This window comes from Pholis gunnellus (assembly GCF_910591455.1).
Source record: "Pholis gunnellus genome assembly, chromosome: 18".
In the NCBI taxonomy this organism is placed as follows: Eukaryota; Metazoa; Chordata; class Actinopteri; order Perciformes; family Pholidae; genus Pholis; species Pholis gunnellus.
In genome coordinates, this window is record NC_136545.1 from 1,744,498 (window position 1) to 1,762,659 (window position 18,162).

An 18,162-nucleotide genomic window follows, 5' to 3' on the forward strand; every position below is an offset into this window, starting at 1 on the left:
GACTCAACTGCTTAATGAGCACTTAGCAGGGAAACAAGTTTAAATAAGAGGCTCATCTTCGCTTCATTATTTCACGTAATATTAGACGGTGAACTGTCATCGTCAAATCAAGGTCTCAATTCATTGCCTAACTTACTTGTTTAGGAGAGCACATACCTCAAGGCTGATCTGAGCAGGAATGCTGGCGAACTCTGGGTTGGAGGCGAAGGCAGTCAGGTTGTCAACAGCTTCTATCAGAGGACCAGTGGCAGCCTTACATTTCTCTCTGTTGTCCTGGTTAAAGGCTCCATCCAAAGCCTGGCAGACAGGGGTTTGAGCCACGATTAGACTGTGGCTCTGATATAAGACCATTACAATCATAAGAATCATAACCTCCAAACAGACTAGACTTCTGGAACAGTAGGGTTTTATGCAGGGCTCAAGGGCCGTTTCCTGCTTTGACTGCTTGTCAATCCGGCCCTGTTCCTTGAGGACTAGGACTAAACGGGCTAGTTTGAATTGACAGAAATAAAAATAGTACTGATCAATTACGTCAAGTGACATGATCATTTATTGTCTACTGCATCACTTAAAGTGCTGTTCACAGTGTGCATAGCGGGCTGACAGTTTCATACTTGGAACATGGAATGTGGCTCATCCTCCTTCAAATGAAACCAGGTCTAAACAACTACACTTTTCAATGGAAGGGAGTGAATAACAGAGAGGCTGTGGTGGTCAACAGAACACAGCGAGTGAATGAGAGAGATATCGTTTTAGAAGCCATCATGGCTGTTACGTTGTAACCAGAAGAAAATAACCACCAAACAGTCCGTTGCATTTGAAACACCGCCGTCATTCTTTTAGCTTGGAGTTTCATTTGTCTAATCAACGTAGTTCTTCACATTTGGTGGAAACATGGGTGCCAGAAGTAGGGGGGGGGGAAGCAAGGGTCAGTGGCCCTCTGCGGGCCTGTCCCACTGTATTTTGAAGTTGTGTATCACCGTATCCTTAATTATTGCCCCTATATTGCAACAGGTTAAAAACACGTTTCATTCACTCCCGTCTGCGTCTAGACTGGAGGCTGTATGTGTTTTTTTACTCCCCATCAACAGAGACGCTCTCATTTAAATATGTGCAGCCGGCTGACTGCCCGGCTTCTTCTGAACTGATTCTCACATCACTGCCACCTTAACTGAAGCATTCATTTACACCTCCAGTCTATTTTTCCAACAACACGTGTGTAAACTCGAGGTGGACAATAAAGACACTGAATCTTTATTCACATTTTACAACCAGCAGAGCTGTAGTGATGCGCAGGGTCAGGGTTTTTTAAATACCTGCATCCACCTGACCCGTTATGAGAACCAGCAAACCGCCCTCTCTATGCATTATAGTGGCACAATGATCAGGAATGGCGCTCTCCAAGAGGCCGATCCTGCTACCGGGAGGGCTAGAAGCTGTCAGAGAGCTCTCTTTCTCTCCAGCCGACAGCTAGGGGGAGAAATACGCTAAATCAGAGGTCTTCAACAGGGGGTCCGCGGAGGGTTTTTTTCAAACCATTATTTTAATAGTTCAGTATTGTATGCAAGATAACAGGTGTGTTTATGCATGACAGTGGCACTAATAGGTCATCACTCACTTTCGTTTCCACATTTATGCTTAAAATAAAAACGTCTATTTGAACAGCTTGTGGGCATGATTATCATGCAATTGACAGACAATGTTGATATTGTCATTGGTATCAGCTGAAGGTATGTTTCTAAATGTCAGTGGCACGACCCCCCTACTCACTGTACCTTCATGTTTAAAATAACAACATGAATATATCAACCTGTGTATTATTTGAATAGCTTAGAATGCACAATAAAGAAGTATGTTTATACATGGCACTAGGCCCAGTTTAATACAAAACACAATTTTATACAATATATAGTCGGGGGTCCCTGCTCCATCTCTCTATCAGTTTGGGGGTCCTTGGCCTGAAAAACGTTGAAGACCTCTGCGCTAAATAATTGGAGAATTTGAACTAAACAGTAGCCTTTATGTATACAGGGCTACACTATCTTTAGCCCAGTGTTTGACTGCGTACAACTAAAAGGAAAACCATGAATGCTTAAGAGGACAGAGCATCCTAAGTGTGCACCATTAGTCCCGTTTGTTCGATTCATCATGTCTGGGCCCTCTCTATGACAGCAGGCCTAATGCCCCGCCATTCAGAACAGCTGTTAACACTTTTACCTTCAGACATGATCCAACGCCAACTTTGCAAACGAGTTGGTTTGAAGCATACTCTAGCCTTTAAGGTTGGCCCAGTGCTGAGAAATCCAAACCAGGCATTTTCTTTTACTCAACACAGAGCATCTTCTTTTCCTTTCATTGATGATGAATTTGACAGGACTTGTACTACAGACCTTTATGGACTTGACGAGGTTGGCAGTGGTGTTGGCCACCTCTTTGGCCGACTGGACAAACTGCCTCTTGGCAACAGGGTTGGGAGTTTTGGAGGAGGCCAGGCGGCAGGCGTTACACAGAGCGGAGGTGTGTTTGGCCACAATGGTGGCTGCAGAGAGCACCTGGCAGAGAAACAGTGCACAGGGGTGAATCAAAATTGTATTAAAGCACATATAGACTCACCAACCACGATGAAGAAGACCGGTGATGACTCTGGCAGTGAGTGTGATGTCGTAGTGAGGTCGGCATGTACCTGGGATTGGGTGCAGGCCGGGTCCACCAGGTTCTGACAGGCCATCTGAATAGACTGATTAGCCCGGGCAAACTGAGAGGGGTCCACCAGGCCCCTCTGACCCGCTGAACTGTTGGGGTCCGATACTCCAACCAGATAGGAAGCCTAGGGACATCAACAGATCAGTGGTCACTTTACAATGAAGCTCAGTGGACGTTCAGTCAGGAAGACTCTCTTTACACTCATTCATTCACTATTCACTCCTTCCCTCTCTCTCTGCAGCTTCTACTCTATCAGCTGATTGTGGGCGTTCACTTTGACTTTAACCAACCAGATTCTGCCACGGTTTCCCTTAACATTCTTAAACTGCTCTCCTCTCTTCTGCTGTCACTTGTCATTGCAGTATGAACCGATGCCACCCTCCTCCACCCCCTTCCCCTCCAGTCGCCATCATATCCAGTGCCCAGTCCTGCTCCCCATCCCATCATTGGATCTTCAGCAACTTCTTTCATCCCCACCACCACCAGTGTCTAGACTCCAGGGGGGAATATTCTTGATCTAATCCCAGTATCTCTACTCCCTTTTAATATACTAATGGAGTCCCATCGCCAAAGACTCTTCACTATTCATTTCATCATTCATGTGTAATAAATGAACTCATTATTTTTGCTGCTCACTCTTCCTCCCTGCAGTATTAGCAGACTTGTTTTTATTGACGAATAGCTGCTAACAAAGCTCCTCTACTTCAGTGATAAGCACAGTCTTCACAATAAAAGCTCCCCATTATCATGTTACTAAAATCTGGAAATGTTGTAGGTTAACTTGCTGAACTCAGAACGTTGCTTTTGTCATATATAGTAATCTGCATCACTACAGTCCACACCTCTCTGAGATCTGAACTCAATGTCAGCCAGGCCACCTTGCCATGTGGTCTGGCTGATCAGATCCAAATGTGAGCTAGATCCGATCTCTGAGTGTATAGAGTCCTGGCATGATCGGACGTCAAACGCCACGGCCTCGGTGGTCTCAGACAACAGCAACAAAGAAAAAACCTTCAGTAGTGTTTTTTACCTGTGCAGCTGCTTCAGTCAGACCACACAAAGCTTTGGAGCCAGCGCTGACTGAATCACCAAACTCTGGCAGGTTGGAGTTCTTGGCATTGTGGGAAATGCCAGCCATGGACTCACCCAGGACCTGTCAACAGGAAACCAGAGATGAACATAAGAGACATGGTTTAGTCTGGACTGTCTTCTTACGCTTCTTATGATGGTCAGAGACCCCTTTGTTGGTACTGACTGACTCACGTTGGTAGCGCAGGGTGTCAGAGCTAATAACTGCTCACATTCAATCTCTTGTTTATTCATCTTTGGTCAGACAGTTCCTGATATAATCAAACACCTTTCATCCAGTTTGAGACGTTCATATTTAAAATTTGAGAACTTTTGTTAAATGAATGAAGGTAACCTGTAAATATCTTTGTAAGTAAGGTTTTGCTATGGGAACCAATCAGCACTGGTATCCTAAAAAACCCAAAGCATAGCCGTCCCTTCTGAAAAAAGTGAAACATCACACATGTACACGTTCTGCTTTACAGCACAGTGACTGGAAGGACAGAATGGGGTCAAATGTTTAAAAGATGACGACTTCACCAACAAAAAAACAACCTGTCAACTCAACACAATTAACTCCAACAACAAAACAGTCTCAGGACGTCCTTATAGTTAGTTCCACATTACAAAGTCAGGAAATATAGGACTCATAGAACAAAGCATTGCAAAACTTTAGAGGAATTTCACTGGAACACTTTCAACAGTGAAGGACAGCTCGTCCTCTGATAGATACATGTTTACATCTGAATGGAGCAGAGCAGCACCTTTTGTGAGAGAAATGAAACTGTTGTTGCTTTTTTAACAGCGCTAAATGTAGGGAGGTAAAGAAACGAGGAGGGCGATCGAAGAAAAGTGAAACAACAAGAAGATTTCCTACCTTTGAGTTCTCCATGACGCTGTCGATGCAGTCGAAGTACGACAGTTCGTTGACGCCTTCTGTCGGGTTCTCCAGCATCCCCCTCACCGACTGCACACAGGCACAACACAGTCACAACGCACACACGGGAATCACACGGTGTACATGCACATCACAGCTGCATGTCACATGACCGCTTTTATGATCTGTGCACTCCTGTACATTAAATGTGAGGCTCACACATTTCATTTGACTTAATGTCACATGTCACCTATAGAACCATACATATCACAAACATTTAAACCTGCAGTGAAATGAAATGGTTATACGTATAATGATGCCTCTCATTTCATTTCTGCAGTCTGGCTTCATCAGAGTTTCCGTACAAGTGATCACATTCTCCCGTCAACTTTGTTTTTATAGATCACAACTTTCAGGCCTGGTTTTGTGCGTAGGAAATGGTTATAAAGGAGACCTGCTGCTGACTAAAAGCTTCTTCATGTTTCATGTCAGGGCCTTACCCCAGACCTACAGGTCACTGTAGTAAAGAGAATAAGGGCAGAGTTAGAAGCGGTGGTGTAGTCTGAAGGCCATCATCACACTTTTTAACGGTCAGTGAGTGACTGTGGATGACTCTGTGTTCTACGGAATGTCTCAGAAGCTCTTTTGCTCCAGCAGCGGTCAGATTTTTTAGATGTGGTTTTTAGATGTGGCATCTTTCAGCTGTTAATCTCAAATGGCTTTTTAAGTTGTTTTTATTTGTTGTGTGTATTGTCTATTGCTTGTTGTCTGCATGAGTTGATTTGGTGGCAATGAGTCTCCCCGCTGGGGATTAATGAAGCCTTCCAATCTAATACAAGTGTAAATTAGCAAAGTGTGGAAATAAAGTGACATAGCTCCATATCCTCATGGTGCTCATTGGTTTGTGTACATTTCCTCATTTGTACGTACAAGAACATTTGGTGTGGATCTTACACACTGGAACATCATAACTCAAACTAAGAGAAGAGGAGATGAACCAGTAGAGGATCGAATACTAAAAGGATGGTTGTTACCTCCAGCTCTCTGAGAGCATTGTCACACTCCTTCTGACCAGGAGCCTGCCGGGTGCACATGGTGATGAGCTGGTTGATGCTGTCTGTAACGGCCCTGTGAACAAAAAAGGCTCGGAGATGTAAAAGACAGATAGACAGTAAGAGAAGAGCGACACACAAAGAGCCAGAGGGATGTTTCTCACCGGGCGGCGGCTGCTAGCTGGTTCTTGAGGTTGGGGGAGCTGGGGTCAGTGGACAGGGCTTTGGCTGCCAGCAGCAGCTTGCTGGATGACATGGAGATTGTCTTCAGGTTGGACACCACCTGTGTCTGGTCATCTTTAGACTGGACGAGAGCAGGAGGAAGGTATTCTCGGTATTTCAGAAACTTTACACTTACAGAAACTGTACCATACAATTGTTTACTGAAATTACATTACAGTCATTTAGCTGACGCTTTTATCCAAAGCGACTTAGAATTCAGATGCTATCATACTGTAGGCACAGCTACGGGAGCAATTTTGGGGTTAAGTGTCTTGCTCAAGGACACATCGACATGCAATCAGTAGCACCGGAGCCGGGGTTTGAACCACCAACCCTCTGGTTGAAAAACAGCCCTGTTCTCCACTCCACCGAAATAAAATGATGACTCAAAATCCTGGCCGATGCCTACTCATCCTGACAACATGACATGACCTTCATTACTATCAACACACTGTACTGTATTTTGACTTAGTCCCACAAACACCGTCCTGCTGCCACAGGTACTCACTAGAGCACCAAATGTGGATTCATCGACCACTGAAAATAGTCCCAACAAATGCACTATTTACTCCTGCTTGAGTAACGTTTGTTAAAAACTACAGTGACCAGGAAATCACTGGGCCTTTTTTTAAATCAAACTATATATTTTTAAAGATGTCTTTAGTTGGAACCTGAGCTTTTTTTGTTGAAGAAAAGATGTTCAAATGAGTTGTGGAAAGTCATTCTGTCAAATTACGGTCATCACCTAGATTCTATCTATATTTATAACATTTTTCTGTTCAGGCTGCTGAGGATTACTTTGCTGTCATCACATCCAATCAAATAATTCAGTTGCCTCCCTTGCTGAGTGGATCAGGTGTCAGTAAACTTAACAGCAGACTGCCCCCTCTGTTGGAATGTTTTACGCCCGTTTCACCTCTATGGGGTCAGATCAGTCTCAATAATTGCAAATGCACACAGAAAGACTCACAAATGCAAACAGAACAATTCACAAATATATTCGATTTACACACAGAAGGATTTACAAATTAATTTGACTCTCAAATGCACGCAGAACGATTCACAAATACATTCCAATGCACACATAAATAAATTACCATTTTATATAAATGTAAAAAAAAAAATCACAAATATATTTCTGCAATTGTATGTATTTGTGTGTGGATTTTTCTATTTGTGTGTGGATTTGTATGTATTTATTTGTGGATCGTACTGCATTAATTTGTGGATTGCTCCACATTTGTTTGTGGGTTTTTGGAGACTCCCCTGATGTGGCTGGATTTGCAAATGCGTTTTTTTCAACATGGACCATCTGTAGCCAATCAGATGTCAGCCTCATTTTCAACCAATCACATGAGCGCAGCTCCCCATTCCCCTCCCCATGAGACTGCCAGCGTTGTAGAATCAGGAAACAAATACTGTAGCCGTCTGTGTTCACCCAGAGCTCTACGATCCCTCATATCAGTAGACCGGACCAAACTATGTGAATAAATGTGTGTGTAAACCATATGGTACAAACAATGAAAAAGACGCTGCCGTATTTACGTCTAGATGACGTTATGTTGAGTGTTGATGGAGCTGCTACAATGTTAGCATAGCCTAGCACCGATCGATCCGAGCTCCATTGAGAAAACAAGTACAAATGGGCATCATTACAAATAGAAAAATCCACACAGAAATACATACAAATGCAGAAATATATTTGTGATTTTTTTTTTACATTTATATAAAATGGTAATTTATTTATGTGTGCATTGGAATGTATTTGTGAATCGTTCTGCGTGCATTTGAGAGTCAAATTAATTTGTAAATCCTTCTGTGTGCATTTGTAAATCGAATATATTTGTGAATCTTTCTGTTTGCATTTGCAATTATTGAGACTGATCTGACCCCATACACCTCTCAAATATCCTCTCATTATTCTGACCTGGGATGTTCCGGCCATGTCAACACCAGCATCCAGGAAGTTGCTGAAGTCCTGTCCAAACTTGCTGGTGGCCCTGGCAATGTCCTGGGTGGTCCCTCTGGATGCCTGGACCACCTCGTTGGCGGACTGGTTCAGACCGGCCGCCACGTCGTTGAGCTGAGCCTGAACCTCCTGGAAGCTCCTTCCACTGGACGGGAACTAGAGAGGGAGGAGAAGGACATGAGAGCTGCAAGTAGCAACACGACCGGCAGAGAGCAGTGTAGGAAAGCAAAAACATATTGAAATGAAAATATGTAAGCGGTTGCTTTACAGTAGCACCAACATCTGGGAATAATTCTCAGAATTATGAATGCAATGTTTTGGATGAGACTTGTACATTGTTATTGTTAGGCTGTTTTTGGCAAAAGAAACAATAAATGTATCATAAAATCAGAAACTAGACAAAGAAAAATAGATTTTAGGATAACTAGCCAAGATAATTACTTTATAACTATTAATAATTACTTGTCCATATCTAAAGATGGGCTGTACAGCAATTTTGGGAATATTTGAGAATGAAAGTAATTTGTTTTCGAAACATATGTCCGATTTACATTTTCTAAAGCTACCTTAATTTACTTTTTTGGCCACATGGGAGCAGCGGAACAAGATGAAACCACACGACACTGACATATCCTCACCTATTTAAGTTGTTTTCAACAGAGCACCCAGGTAGCTGAATAGTTACAGCTCATGACAAATCTCCTATTCAATATCAGCTGCCAGACCTTGGCTGCATGTCACACCCTCTCTCTCCCCCCATTTAGCGTCTGCCTCAAAAATGCCAAAAACCTTCGATAGACAAGAATGTGTTATTTGGGACCCCACCATGCAGTTCTCTGATTTGATTTTGTGTCACAGAAAGAGAGAGAGAGAAGAAACTATGAGGAACAACAGGCTCCTGGGCTTGGTCCACTAATACAGAGGAGCTTCACTATAAAACCCACAGAGAGTTTACCTCTTCTCTATTCTTGTGTCAGTAATAATGCAACCTGACTAACTTACAGAATCAGACAGCAGAGTCTTGCTTGCTTCGCCCACAGTGCGGATGGCGTTGTCCACATCTCTCTGGCCAGGAAGGCAGTTCACACATCTGTTCAAGGCTTGAGACACTGCCTTAGCCACCTACACACACACACACACACACACACACACACACACACACACACACACACACACACACACACACACACACACACACACAGTTGAATTACATGAGTAAAACAAGCTTCGTGTCTCTGCAAGTTGATTTTCATGATGACTGAGTCATTGTCTACTTAGTAATCTGCCAACTGTCTCATTACATTCTCCTGTACCTGCTGGCCAAAGCTAATGCTATCATCTGCAGCCTTGCTAGCTTCTTTTCTAATCAGAAATGGTAGCAAAAGCAGTTTGTCCAGCAGGGACATACAGCACTATTGTTAGAGGACATTATCTTGAGGAATAAACCACCGTCCCACCACTGGTACCCTCGCTGACCTGGGCCAGCCGCTGCTGATTCTCTGCATCTCCTGGCTTGGCGATGGCCCTCTTGGTCTCTTCGATCAGGTTGCCTGACTTATCCATGACGGCACCGGCACAGTCGAGCATGGCGTTGCGCGCTGGTGGGTCGTCTGTGGTGGCAGCGACTCCTCTTGCGGCTGATGCCAAGGACTTCAGAGCCTGTGCCACGTCTCTGGCTGCCATGCCTGGATCAAACAATAGAGTAACTTCAGTGTTTGGTATGAATGGATGCCACATGAACGCGTGTTACTGTAATTACCAAATGTAATAAATAAATAAATGAGACAAAGTACACGAAAAAATTAGCACATGACTAAATGCAGACATTTTGATTTGAAGTAATCATACAAATTATTAAATCTCCACTTCTTTTTTTATCATGATATGTTATTTACTCCTTCATCATCAGGTGAAGCCAGAAGGGTTGCACCTGTGGCCAAAGCAAACACCCGAGTGCGGGAGGAGTTTGGGGAGACTATGGAGAGGGACTTTTAGGTTGCCTCAAGGAAGTTCTGACAAACTGTTAGACGACAAAGGGAAAGCAGGGCTTGGCTCTGGCTGGTGAGAACTGCAGTTCTGGACTGGGATATTGTCAAGCAGTGGAAAGAGCACTTTAAAGGAACTCCTGAACCCGACCAACATGTCCTCCATGGAGGAGGAAGAGTTTGAAGACTCCGAGGAAGACTCATCCATATTCCTGGCAGAGATTGTAGTCAAAATGCCCCTCTGTGGCAAGGCACCAGGGGTGGGTGAGATTCACCCTGAGATGCTGAAGGCTCTGGTTCTGTTCTTGGGGTGGTAGTTTCCATTTCTAAAAAGAATGGGCAGAGTGTGTGCTCCAAATATCGTGGGATCACATTGCTCATCCTCCCTGAGAAAGTTTATTCCAGCGAGCTGGAAAGGCTTCGACCGATTGTCGGACCTCAAATTCAGGAGGAGCCTTGTTTAACCAAAGTGAGAGCTGTGTCCGTATACTCGGCATGAAGTCAAACACGTTTCCACTTGGTGTTGGCCCCTCGTCACCAATCCTGTTTTTGATTTTCAAGGACAGGATCTCAAGGCTCAGCCGGGGATAAGAGAGTGTCCGGTTTGTGACCTCAGAATCGTGTCTCTGCTCTTTGCAGATGATGTGGTTGTGTTGGCTCCTTCAGAACGGGACCTTCAGCAGCACTGGGGCAGTTTGCAACTCAGTACAATGTGGTCGGGATGAGAGTCAGTACCTCCAAGTCTGAGGCCATGGTTCTCTGCCAGAAAATGGTGGACTGCTCCCTCTGGGTCTTCACCAGTTCACCAGTGAGGGTAAATTGGAGCGTGAGATGGACAGGTGGTTCACGGCGGCGTCAGCAGTGATGTGAGCATTGTAACGGACTGTTGGATCGCTGGAAGGCGAAGCTCTCATCTTATTGTTTTCATGATTTAACTTTGACACTTTGGATCTCCTTATGATGAAATCTTTTCGGGTTTTTTTGTGTAGTCCATTAAAAATGTGTTTTATTGTTTTTCTACATAAGTTTAAACACTGTATTTTAATGTCAAACATTTTGTCGGCAGAAATTTGTTGGCTCCTTCCATTTGCAGTGTTTTTGAGGCAGTACACAATGTACAGTGAACATCTCTGGATGTGATGTGATGGTCAAAGCAAAAGAGCAACATTTAAATTCCTGTTGCTCTTGTCTAGATGTGTGAACCCTGAACCCACCTGTGTAGTTCTCGTTGCCCTGGGTGGCCTCACTCAGCAGCTGAGCCATGGCTGAGCTCACAGCCTTGGTGCTGGTACCCAGATCCTGGGAACATTTCTCAAGCTGAGCAACACAGCAAACAGACATGGGAAGAAACAAACTGTTATTCACACCGTTCATACGTCCAGTTCAGGGCGTGACACAACCTGGTGGGTAAAGACTTCAGTTTGTGAGCGTCTCACCGTCTCTCCTGGCAGTGGTTTGAGTTTGCCCTGCTCAGCTGAAGCCCTGGCTTCCTGGATGTCCTTCTCCAGATCCCTCACCATGGACAGAGCGTTGTCTATCTCCAATGGACCGCATGCTTCCTGAGCCTGTATATATAAAAAAGTCATTTTCTTAATCACACAAGATAAAACTGGACCTGTTAAAGTGTACTTTAGAGGGATGAGCAATATGCTCGAAATGTTAGCTTACAATTTCAACTTGGTTTTAATTATTGTGTAAAAAAATAACACTACATGATCGCTACAGCACAATATAATTCTACTTTAAGTCAATGAGTAATGGGCCTGGCGCAAGAACCCCTCGTGCATACAGATTTGTTCTGAAGAGGCACGTGAGTGGGATTTAAGAGAATTCGTGTCATTCACCAATTTTCGAGTCATTGTACACACAGTCTGCCTTTCTCCACACGGAAACAACACTTGTTTGACCGGATTCCAAACTTCTACAATTCAGCTGCTCCTGACAGTTGAGCATCACCTGCTGTAGGGTTAGTAATCCCTCCGCCAATATCTCTGGCACACTGTCACATGACCACCTCTCATATCAGTCATCACCTCTTTGTTTTGGACGGACATTGCTCGTGTTACCTTCATGGTATCATCATCAAGAATCATTGCCAGCAGTATTACTAATATGTTCTAATGGGTCAGGTCCTCTAACATGACCACTGACACTCCTGCATATGCTGAAACATCAATATATAACAAATATTCACATTGGGCATTAACAGGCAGTATTGTGACAACAGGATAAAGTACACACTGCCTATTATCCATTAAGTGAGCTAAAAACAACTCTGTCTTTACAGCGGTACCCTACAGTCCACTGGGTTTGTAGTCGGTTTAATGCTGTTAGGAACCTCAATGCAGTATCTGAGAGAACTTTTAGCCATCTGGCTTCTGACTTATTGGACGATGTGCTCTGACAACCTCTGGGGTTTCTTTCATAAAGAGAAGAGCATTTCTTGATCCCAATATGTTTAAACGTGCCTGAGACACATACATACGCGTAATGTGAATTAATATTCATTTGATATTGTTGTGTACTTTATTTTTAACTGTATTTTCAGTGCTTTGGCAACATTGTTTTTTAGTTTGTTTTACTCTCATGCCAATAAAGAGACATTGAGAGAGTGTTTTGTTTATGATATAACTGCAGTTCTATTTTTATAATTCATATGAAGATGGGCAGCTTTGAGTCGGTTCTACAGCCGTACCTCCCTACAGTCTGTGCTCTGTGGACCGAGACCTCAGACCACTCTGATCAATTCATTTTGGGAGACCAGAAGTTTTAGCTTCACTAGCTTGCGAATACCACAGTACGAGGGCGCCAATGATGCTAATGATGAGGCCTTCTCAGGATCAGGCGGCATTCATCAGGCTGAAAGGAGCACTTTACAACGAGCTCAACCAGTTTAAGAGAGTTTGGTGAATCTGACTTGGAACACTAGTGTGAACACACCTCGGAGAAAAGAGCAAGAGAAGTTTAGCGTAAGAATACAGAGATGTTCTCGCATGAGACACTGCCTACCGCTGCACAATTCATACTAGTGATGCATCAAAAACAGATGCCTTTAGGTCTATTAATGACAGTACCAGCACCGTCACTACAGCACACATAATTTACAAGTAAAATTGAAATGTGTCCACATCACAAAGAGAATATAATAAAGAGCGTAGATGTGTAGTACCTTCTGTGAGGTAGCACGGAGCTCAGCCAGGGCACTGGCCAGGTTCTTTGCACATTGGCCGAGCTGCATAGCGGAGGCCTGGTCACCGATGGTGGGAACTGTGGCCTTGGAGGCTGTAACCATCTTAGCACCGGGCTGGTAGAGGAGAGGAAGAGACAAACTGTTAGTTCTACAAAGAACTTACTGAGGGGTCCAAAACCTCTTATGTTTGTCCTAAAGGGGAACTGCTGCTCAGGTTAGTGGACGGGAATATTCTCGGCCTCATTTTCGACAAAAGGAAGTGTCAGATCAAAAAAACCAAACACCAGATCTATCCTCCAAACCATGAATATCTAGTTATTGCTTCATACTGTGTGACCATTTTCCCAAGCACAGTGTTGTGTTTTGGACTTTTTCAGGTTATTTAAGAACACTGTAAGAATACATTTGCAAAGACTTTGAGTGTTGGGTAAACAGCATGTCAGCAGTGTTTTCTTCAACTTCTCAGTGTTGCATTGTGCATCAGAACAGATCTCATAACCTGAATAACAACAAAACAATAACTAAAGCTCCACTAGAATGACCGCTTCATGGTTGTGTGCCTCCAAGCAGTCAGGCTGCAGTTAACATCCATGTCGGTGCAAAATGTTATCACTTCACAGTGACCTGTGACCACCAAATCAGTTCAACCTTGAGTCCAGGTGGACGTTTGTGCCAAATAAGAGGAAATTTGATGAAGGCGTTTGTGAGATACCACAAGACTAGGACGCACGTGAGGTCACAGTGAGCTTGACCTTTGACCACCAACATATTATCAGTTCATCCTTGAGTCCACTTACGGACAGACGATCTAATGCCTCCGCACCGGCCACAGCCGTTGCGGAGGCATTAGATCGTCTGATCATTCGATCATTAGATCATTCAAAGAAATGTTGGTGGGTGTATTTATCCCTGCTGTACCACCATTACTGTTCTGCTCTGGTAGACGTCTATGGCCCTGTTACTGTACTGCTGTACGGCTATTTTGAAAAACCCGAGATCATGGTGTGACGGTCACCTGCAGGAAGTTCTGGCTGGCACTGATGAGGGCCAGCTGAGCGCTGGGGCTGTCGGGTTGAGACTGGCTGCCTCGGACTCCCTGAACCAGCTGAGGGATTTGCTCTGCCACCACCTGATGTCAGACACACACACACACACACACACTTAGATACTCACCTGCTGTGAAAGCACATGCCCTAGGAACTCAGAATGTCATTCAATCAATGTATTGTAATCATGTAGAAGATAGAAGGATGCAATAAAAGATATGAAAAGATAAAACACAGAGTGAGAGGACTAAAAAATGAAAATGAAAAAAGAGACGAGCGCGTTTACCTTGCAGCTCTGGACGAGCTGCTGCTGGGCGGCCTGGTTCCTGTTGGAGGAGGCGGCGTGCTGGGCAGCAGCTATGGTCTGAGTGGCAGCTGCTGCGGCTTGTTTGGCTGCATTCTGATAGGAAACAGGAAACAGACATGTGTCAACTTAAAGCGCCTGTATATGACCATCAACAAATATCATTTAGAGTTGGATAACTGAATAAATTAGCTGGAACTACATTAGCAGCTAATATCAGCCGGTTATCACTTTAAATGACCCTTTAAAACCACAGAAACAGCCAAATGTCAAGTTTGACATACCTGAATATAACTTGATACCAAGAGCAACAACTTCCAGCAGCTACTAATAACAGGAGCATAGTATTGTAGACGTAGTACTCTTCTTATGCAGCATTATCAGATATTGTCTTTAAACTACATTCACTTTTAGCACTTCGTCACCTTCCTAAAATAATGGATTACGTCATATTTTGACAAAAATGATTTTGCTGCCTAGATCATCTCCTCATGATGCTGACCACCTCTGGTAAAATCGCCAACATCCTCAGTTGAACAGATCATGTGATTCTACCCCTGTAGTATAATGGCCAATGTCAAGAGTGTGACTTAGGCCGTTTTATTTTGCCAATCGAAAGACCTGAAAAAATGAGTTGGGCCATTATTTTAGGAAGGTGACGACTTGGAAGCTAACACATGGCTGAAGCAGCCACTTGATCCCTTACATGGATGCTTGTTAAGCTTGTAGCTTGTGTCATTAGGTGAAGAGCTCACAGAATATAAATGTCACACATAGCACATGGCACAGGCCTACCAAGAGAACACGATACAAGTTAAAGCTACAGCGAGGAACTTTCATTTTGTGTAGATTCTGGCGGTCCCTGTGGACAAAAGTGGTAGTGTCTTTAGAAAACCTCTCATTTTACTGTCCCGATGAAACCGCTTCCACTGGTCAATCCAATCATTCTGAGCAGGCAGCACTAAACACAATCAGGGGTTGTCAATGTCGCTCGGACTGCAGTACTTATTTGCTCCGCCTCCTTCCTTTTTACCTCCAGCTTGTTGACCAGTCGTTTCTTGATGGCGTTCTGAGCGGCAGCGTTGGTGGCCATGCGGAGACCTTCAGCAGCCTCTCGCAGTTTCTGCTGCTGCTCCTCACTGTCGGGGTTTGCCGCTGCCCCCTGGGGTGAAACACACACAGATCACACACATACATCCAACAGGCTAATGGAAATGAGGACGTCTGGTCATTGTGTTAAGGGCAGACATGATGAAAGAGAGAGACAAAGGCGGACCTTAGCAGCCTCCACCATCTTAGCGGTGGCATCAGCCAGCAGCTTGGCGGCTGACAGCAGCTTGCGTGAGTTCTCCAGGTCTGACTCTCCCTCTGCGTCCATCTTGATGGCGTTGACCAGATCAGACGTGGCCTGGGCAAGGATACGAGCCTGACGGACCATCTCACCTGGTGGGTTAAATGAGAGTTTGCATATTGCTATTGGCTCCTGAGAATAAGATGTAGTTTAATAGTGAGGGTATTGAGGAATAAATCCTCTCACAGACTTTGAGCAGCGACAGCTGGACCATCAAGACAATACATGTCACAGTGTGTTAATCTGAAGCAAATGTTGGAGGGATGGACAGATGGATGGCACTATTTAGATGCCCAGCGGTGGGATGTAAGCCCTGTGGTCCTGACTTTAGCCGCCTTCACCTACCAGCGTCTCCCATCGAGCTGAAGATGTTCTCGGTGACATCCAGAATTCTGTCGGTGGCTTCTCCGTGGCGTCCGATGGGATGGCCTCCGCTGGCATACTGTTTGATGTGTTGGAGCAGCTCATTGAGGGCCTGAGTGACACCCGTGGCGGCCACGCCCACCTGTTTCAGGAGGCCCTCGTCATTGGTGGCCCCCTGTGATGCATCTACACAGCCCTCTACTGACTTGGCCACCAGCTTTCCAGCCTCAATCAGCTGCTCCTGGCACACTGGGGAGCTGATGGTTGGTGCCACCACCTTGACGAGTGATAAGATAGAAGAATAAAAACAGCTTAGGCTGCATTCACATACAACATGTACTGTATGTACAACAGCTTCCAGACGGTGAATGCTACGGCCACTGAGTAGGTATATATCTCAGGTGGACTACTCACCCTGGTGCAGGCCACCAGCTGAGATGTGGACAGAGCACACTGAGTGGCTGCAGCTATGACCCGGTTCTGCTGGGTCGAGTCCTCCGTCTTCTGAGCCACGTTCTTAGCTTTAAGCACCAAAGCCGCTGCGGCATTAGCCACAGCCTTAGCCAGATGCATCAGCATGTCCTGCCAGCAGCAAACACACACACACACACACACACACACACACACACACACACACACACACACACACACACACACACACACACACACACACACACACACACACACACACACACACACACACACACCAGTTAGCATCACTTAGCACTGACCACTCATTACTCATAGGTGAAGGAGGGACAGTTATTTATGAAAATGTAAAGATTTGAATGCTTTGAATTACGTAGATTATCAATGAAATTATTCACAAAACATGATTGAAATGTGAAATGATTAATAAATCTTCAAAACTTGCTATCAAACTATGGAAGGTTGATTCATTCAAACGTGATTAGGCTTTATCTCGTCAATGCTGCCTCCAGGTTCCACATTGGTTCTTTCCTATGATTGTCACAAAAGGGGCGTCCATCACGGTGTGCCAATGAGCCACATAATTTAAATATTAATAACAAAGCTATGAGTCAAGTTAACTTTGTTTATTGTGCGTTTTCTCTCTTTCTTTAATAAATGAATTACACTCAAAACAGGAGTGTAGGGAGGAAAGGAAAGAGTCTGTAACCACAACTGTGTGTATATTCAATGACTAGACGATACTATCATACATGTATTATTAACGTGATGGAAATATTTCATTTTGAAATATAAGAGTTATCGTTAATAACAGTATATTGTTACACCCCTACTTCCAACGAAATAAAAAGCCCACTTGATAAGACCAACACGTGTCGCTGCAGCCTCATATCAGCTTGAGCTGAAGACGTAGTCGTAACGTAGTCTTGTCAGGGACACGACAGCGCTCCTCGTCCTTTAGCTTGAGAACACACAGGTTTTAAAACTACAAAGGAAGAACTAGAGGAGGATTAAAGATAAGCTATGACCCTGTCCCCACCGTACCAGCTCTCACTGAGAGTCATCTCAGAGCTATTTGGATTTGAAATGAACAATGATTGACAAAGTGGATGATGATTTTGTTTGACTGGATTACATGCTACTAGATTGTTTTGATTGGCCTTTTAGAATGAAGCATTTGTCTTAAGGACACATTTGTTACCAGCATTTGACAATGAGAGGAGACTCTCCATCTGGCAGCCCTGAAAGATCCTTTACCTAGAAACTGTCAAATATAGACATGAAACAGAAGATACAGTTTTATAACACAACCAAAAACACCGGTCCGAATGGAGAACGGTATGCAGCGCATTATTAGGAGCCTGTTTTTAAAGGTTCATTTTAAATTGAGCCTCATGGTGCCAAACGTGGCACTTTAACAGCCGTTTGAAAAGAAGGAAAATACTAGCATTTTGGAATAGGCTCAACATTGAATAGCAAAGTGAACATTCAAATAAAGTTCATTTTATTCATTGAAATCCCTTTTCTTCAAGATGAAGTATAAATCTGGAGTAGTTATACTTTTCCTCCACTACTGGGAGAAAACAAGGTCCAGTAACAATAC

General features: G+C 44.1%; 1 protein-coding gene across 2 annotated transcripts in view; it reads right to left on the reverse strand.

Annotated features, from left to right (window-relative positions):
* Nucleotides 1-18,162, reverse strand: part of tln1 (talin 1) — a 74,878-nt gene that overhangs the window by 26,146 nt on the left and 30,570 nt on the right. The window contains exons 19-38 of one of the 2 annotated variants that reach the window (XM_079178966.1): nt 17,761-17,823; nt 16,545-16,712; nt 16,113-16,407; nt 15,693-15,859; nt 15,450-15,578; nt 14,399-14,512; nt 14,082-14,195; nt 13,046-13,180; nt 11,313-11,441; nt 11,091-11,193; nt 9,368-9,576; nt 8,894-9,013; nt 7,850-8,047; nt 5,865-6,004; nt 5,683-5,776; nt 4,649-4,738; nt 3,734-3,856; nt 2,684-2,827; nt 2,391-2,552; nt 157-297 (exon numbers count right to left, since the gene is read on the reverse strand). In XM_079178966.1, the coding sequence (XP_079035092.1) occupies nt 157-297; nt 2,391-2,552; nt 2,684-2,827; nt 3,734-3,856; nt 4,649-4,738; nt 5,683-5,776; nt 5,865-6,004; nt 7,850-8,047; nt 8,894-9,013; nt 9,368-9,576; nt 11,091-11,193; nt 11,313-11,441; nt 13,046-13,180; nt 14,082-14,195; nt 14,399-14,512; nt 15,450-15,578; nt 15,693-15,859; nt 16,113-16,407; nt 16,545-16,712; nt 17,761-17,823 (2,838 nt within the window). The remainder of the gene's footprint in view (nt 1-156; nt 298-2,390; nt 2,553-2,683; nt 2,828-3,733; nt 3,857-4,648; nt 4,739-5,682; nt 5,777-5,864; nt 6,005-7,849; nt 8,048-8,893; nt 9,014-9,367; nt 9,577-11,090; nt 11,194-11,312; nt 11,442-13,045; nt 13,181-14,081; nt 14,196-14,398; nt 14,513-15,449; nt 15,579-15,692; nt 15,860-16,112; nt 16,408-16,544; nt 16,713-17,760; nt 17,824-18,162) is intronic. The other variant, XM_079178967.1, reaches the window with a different exon arrangement.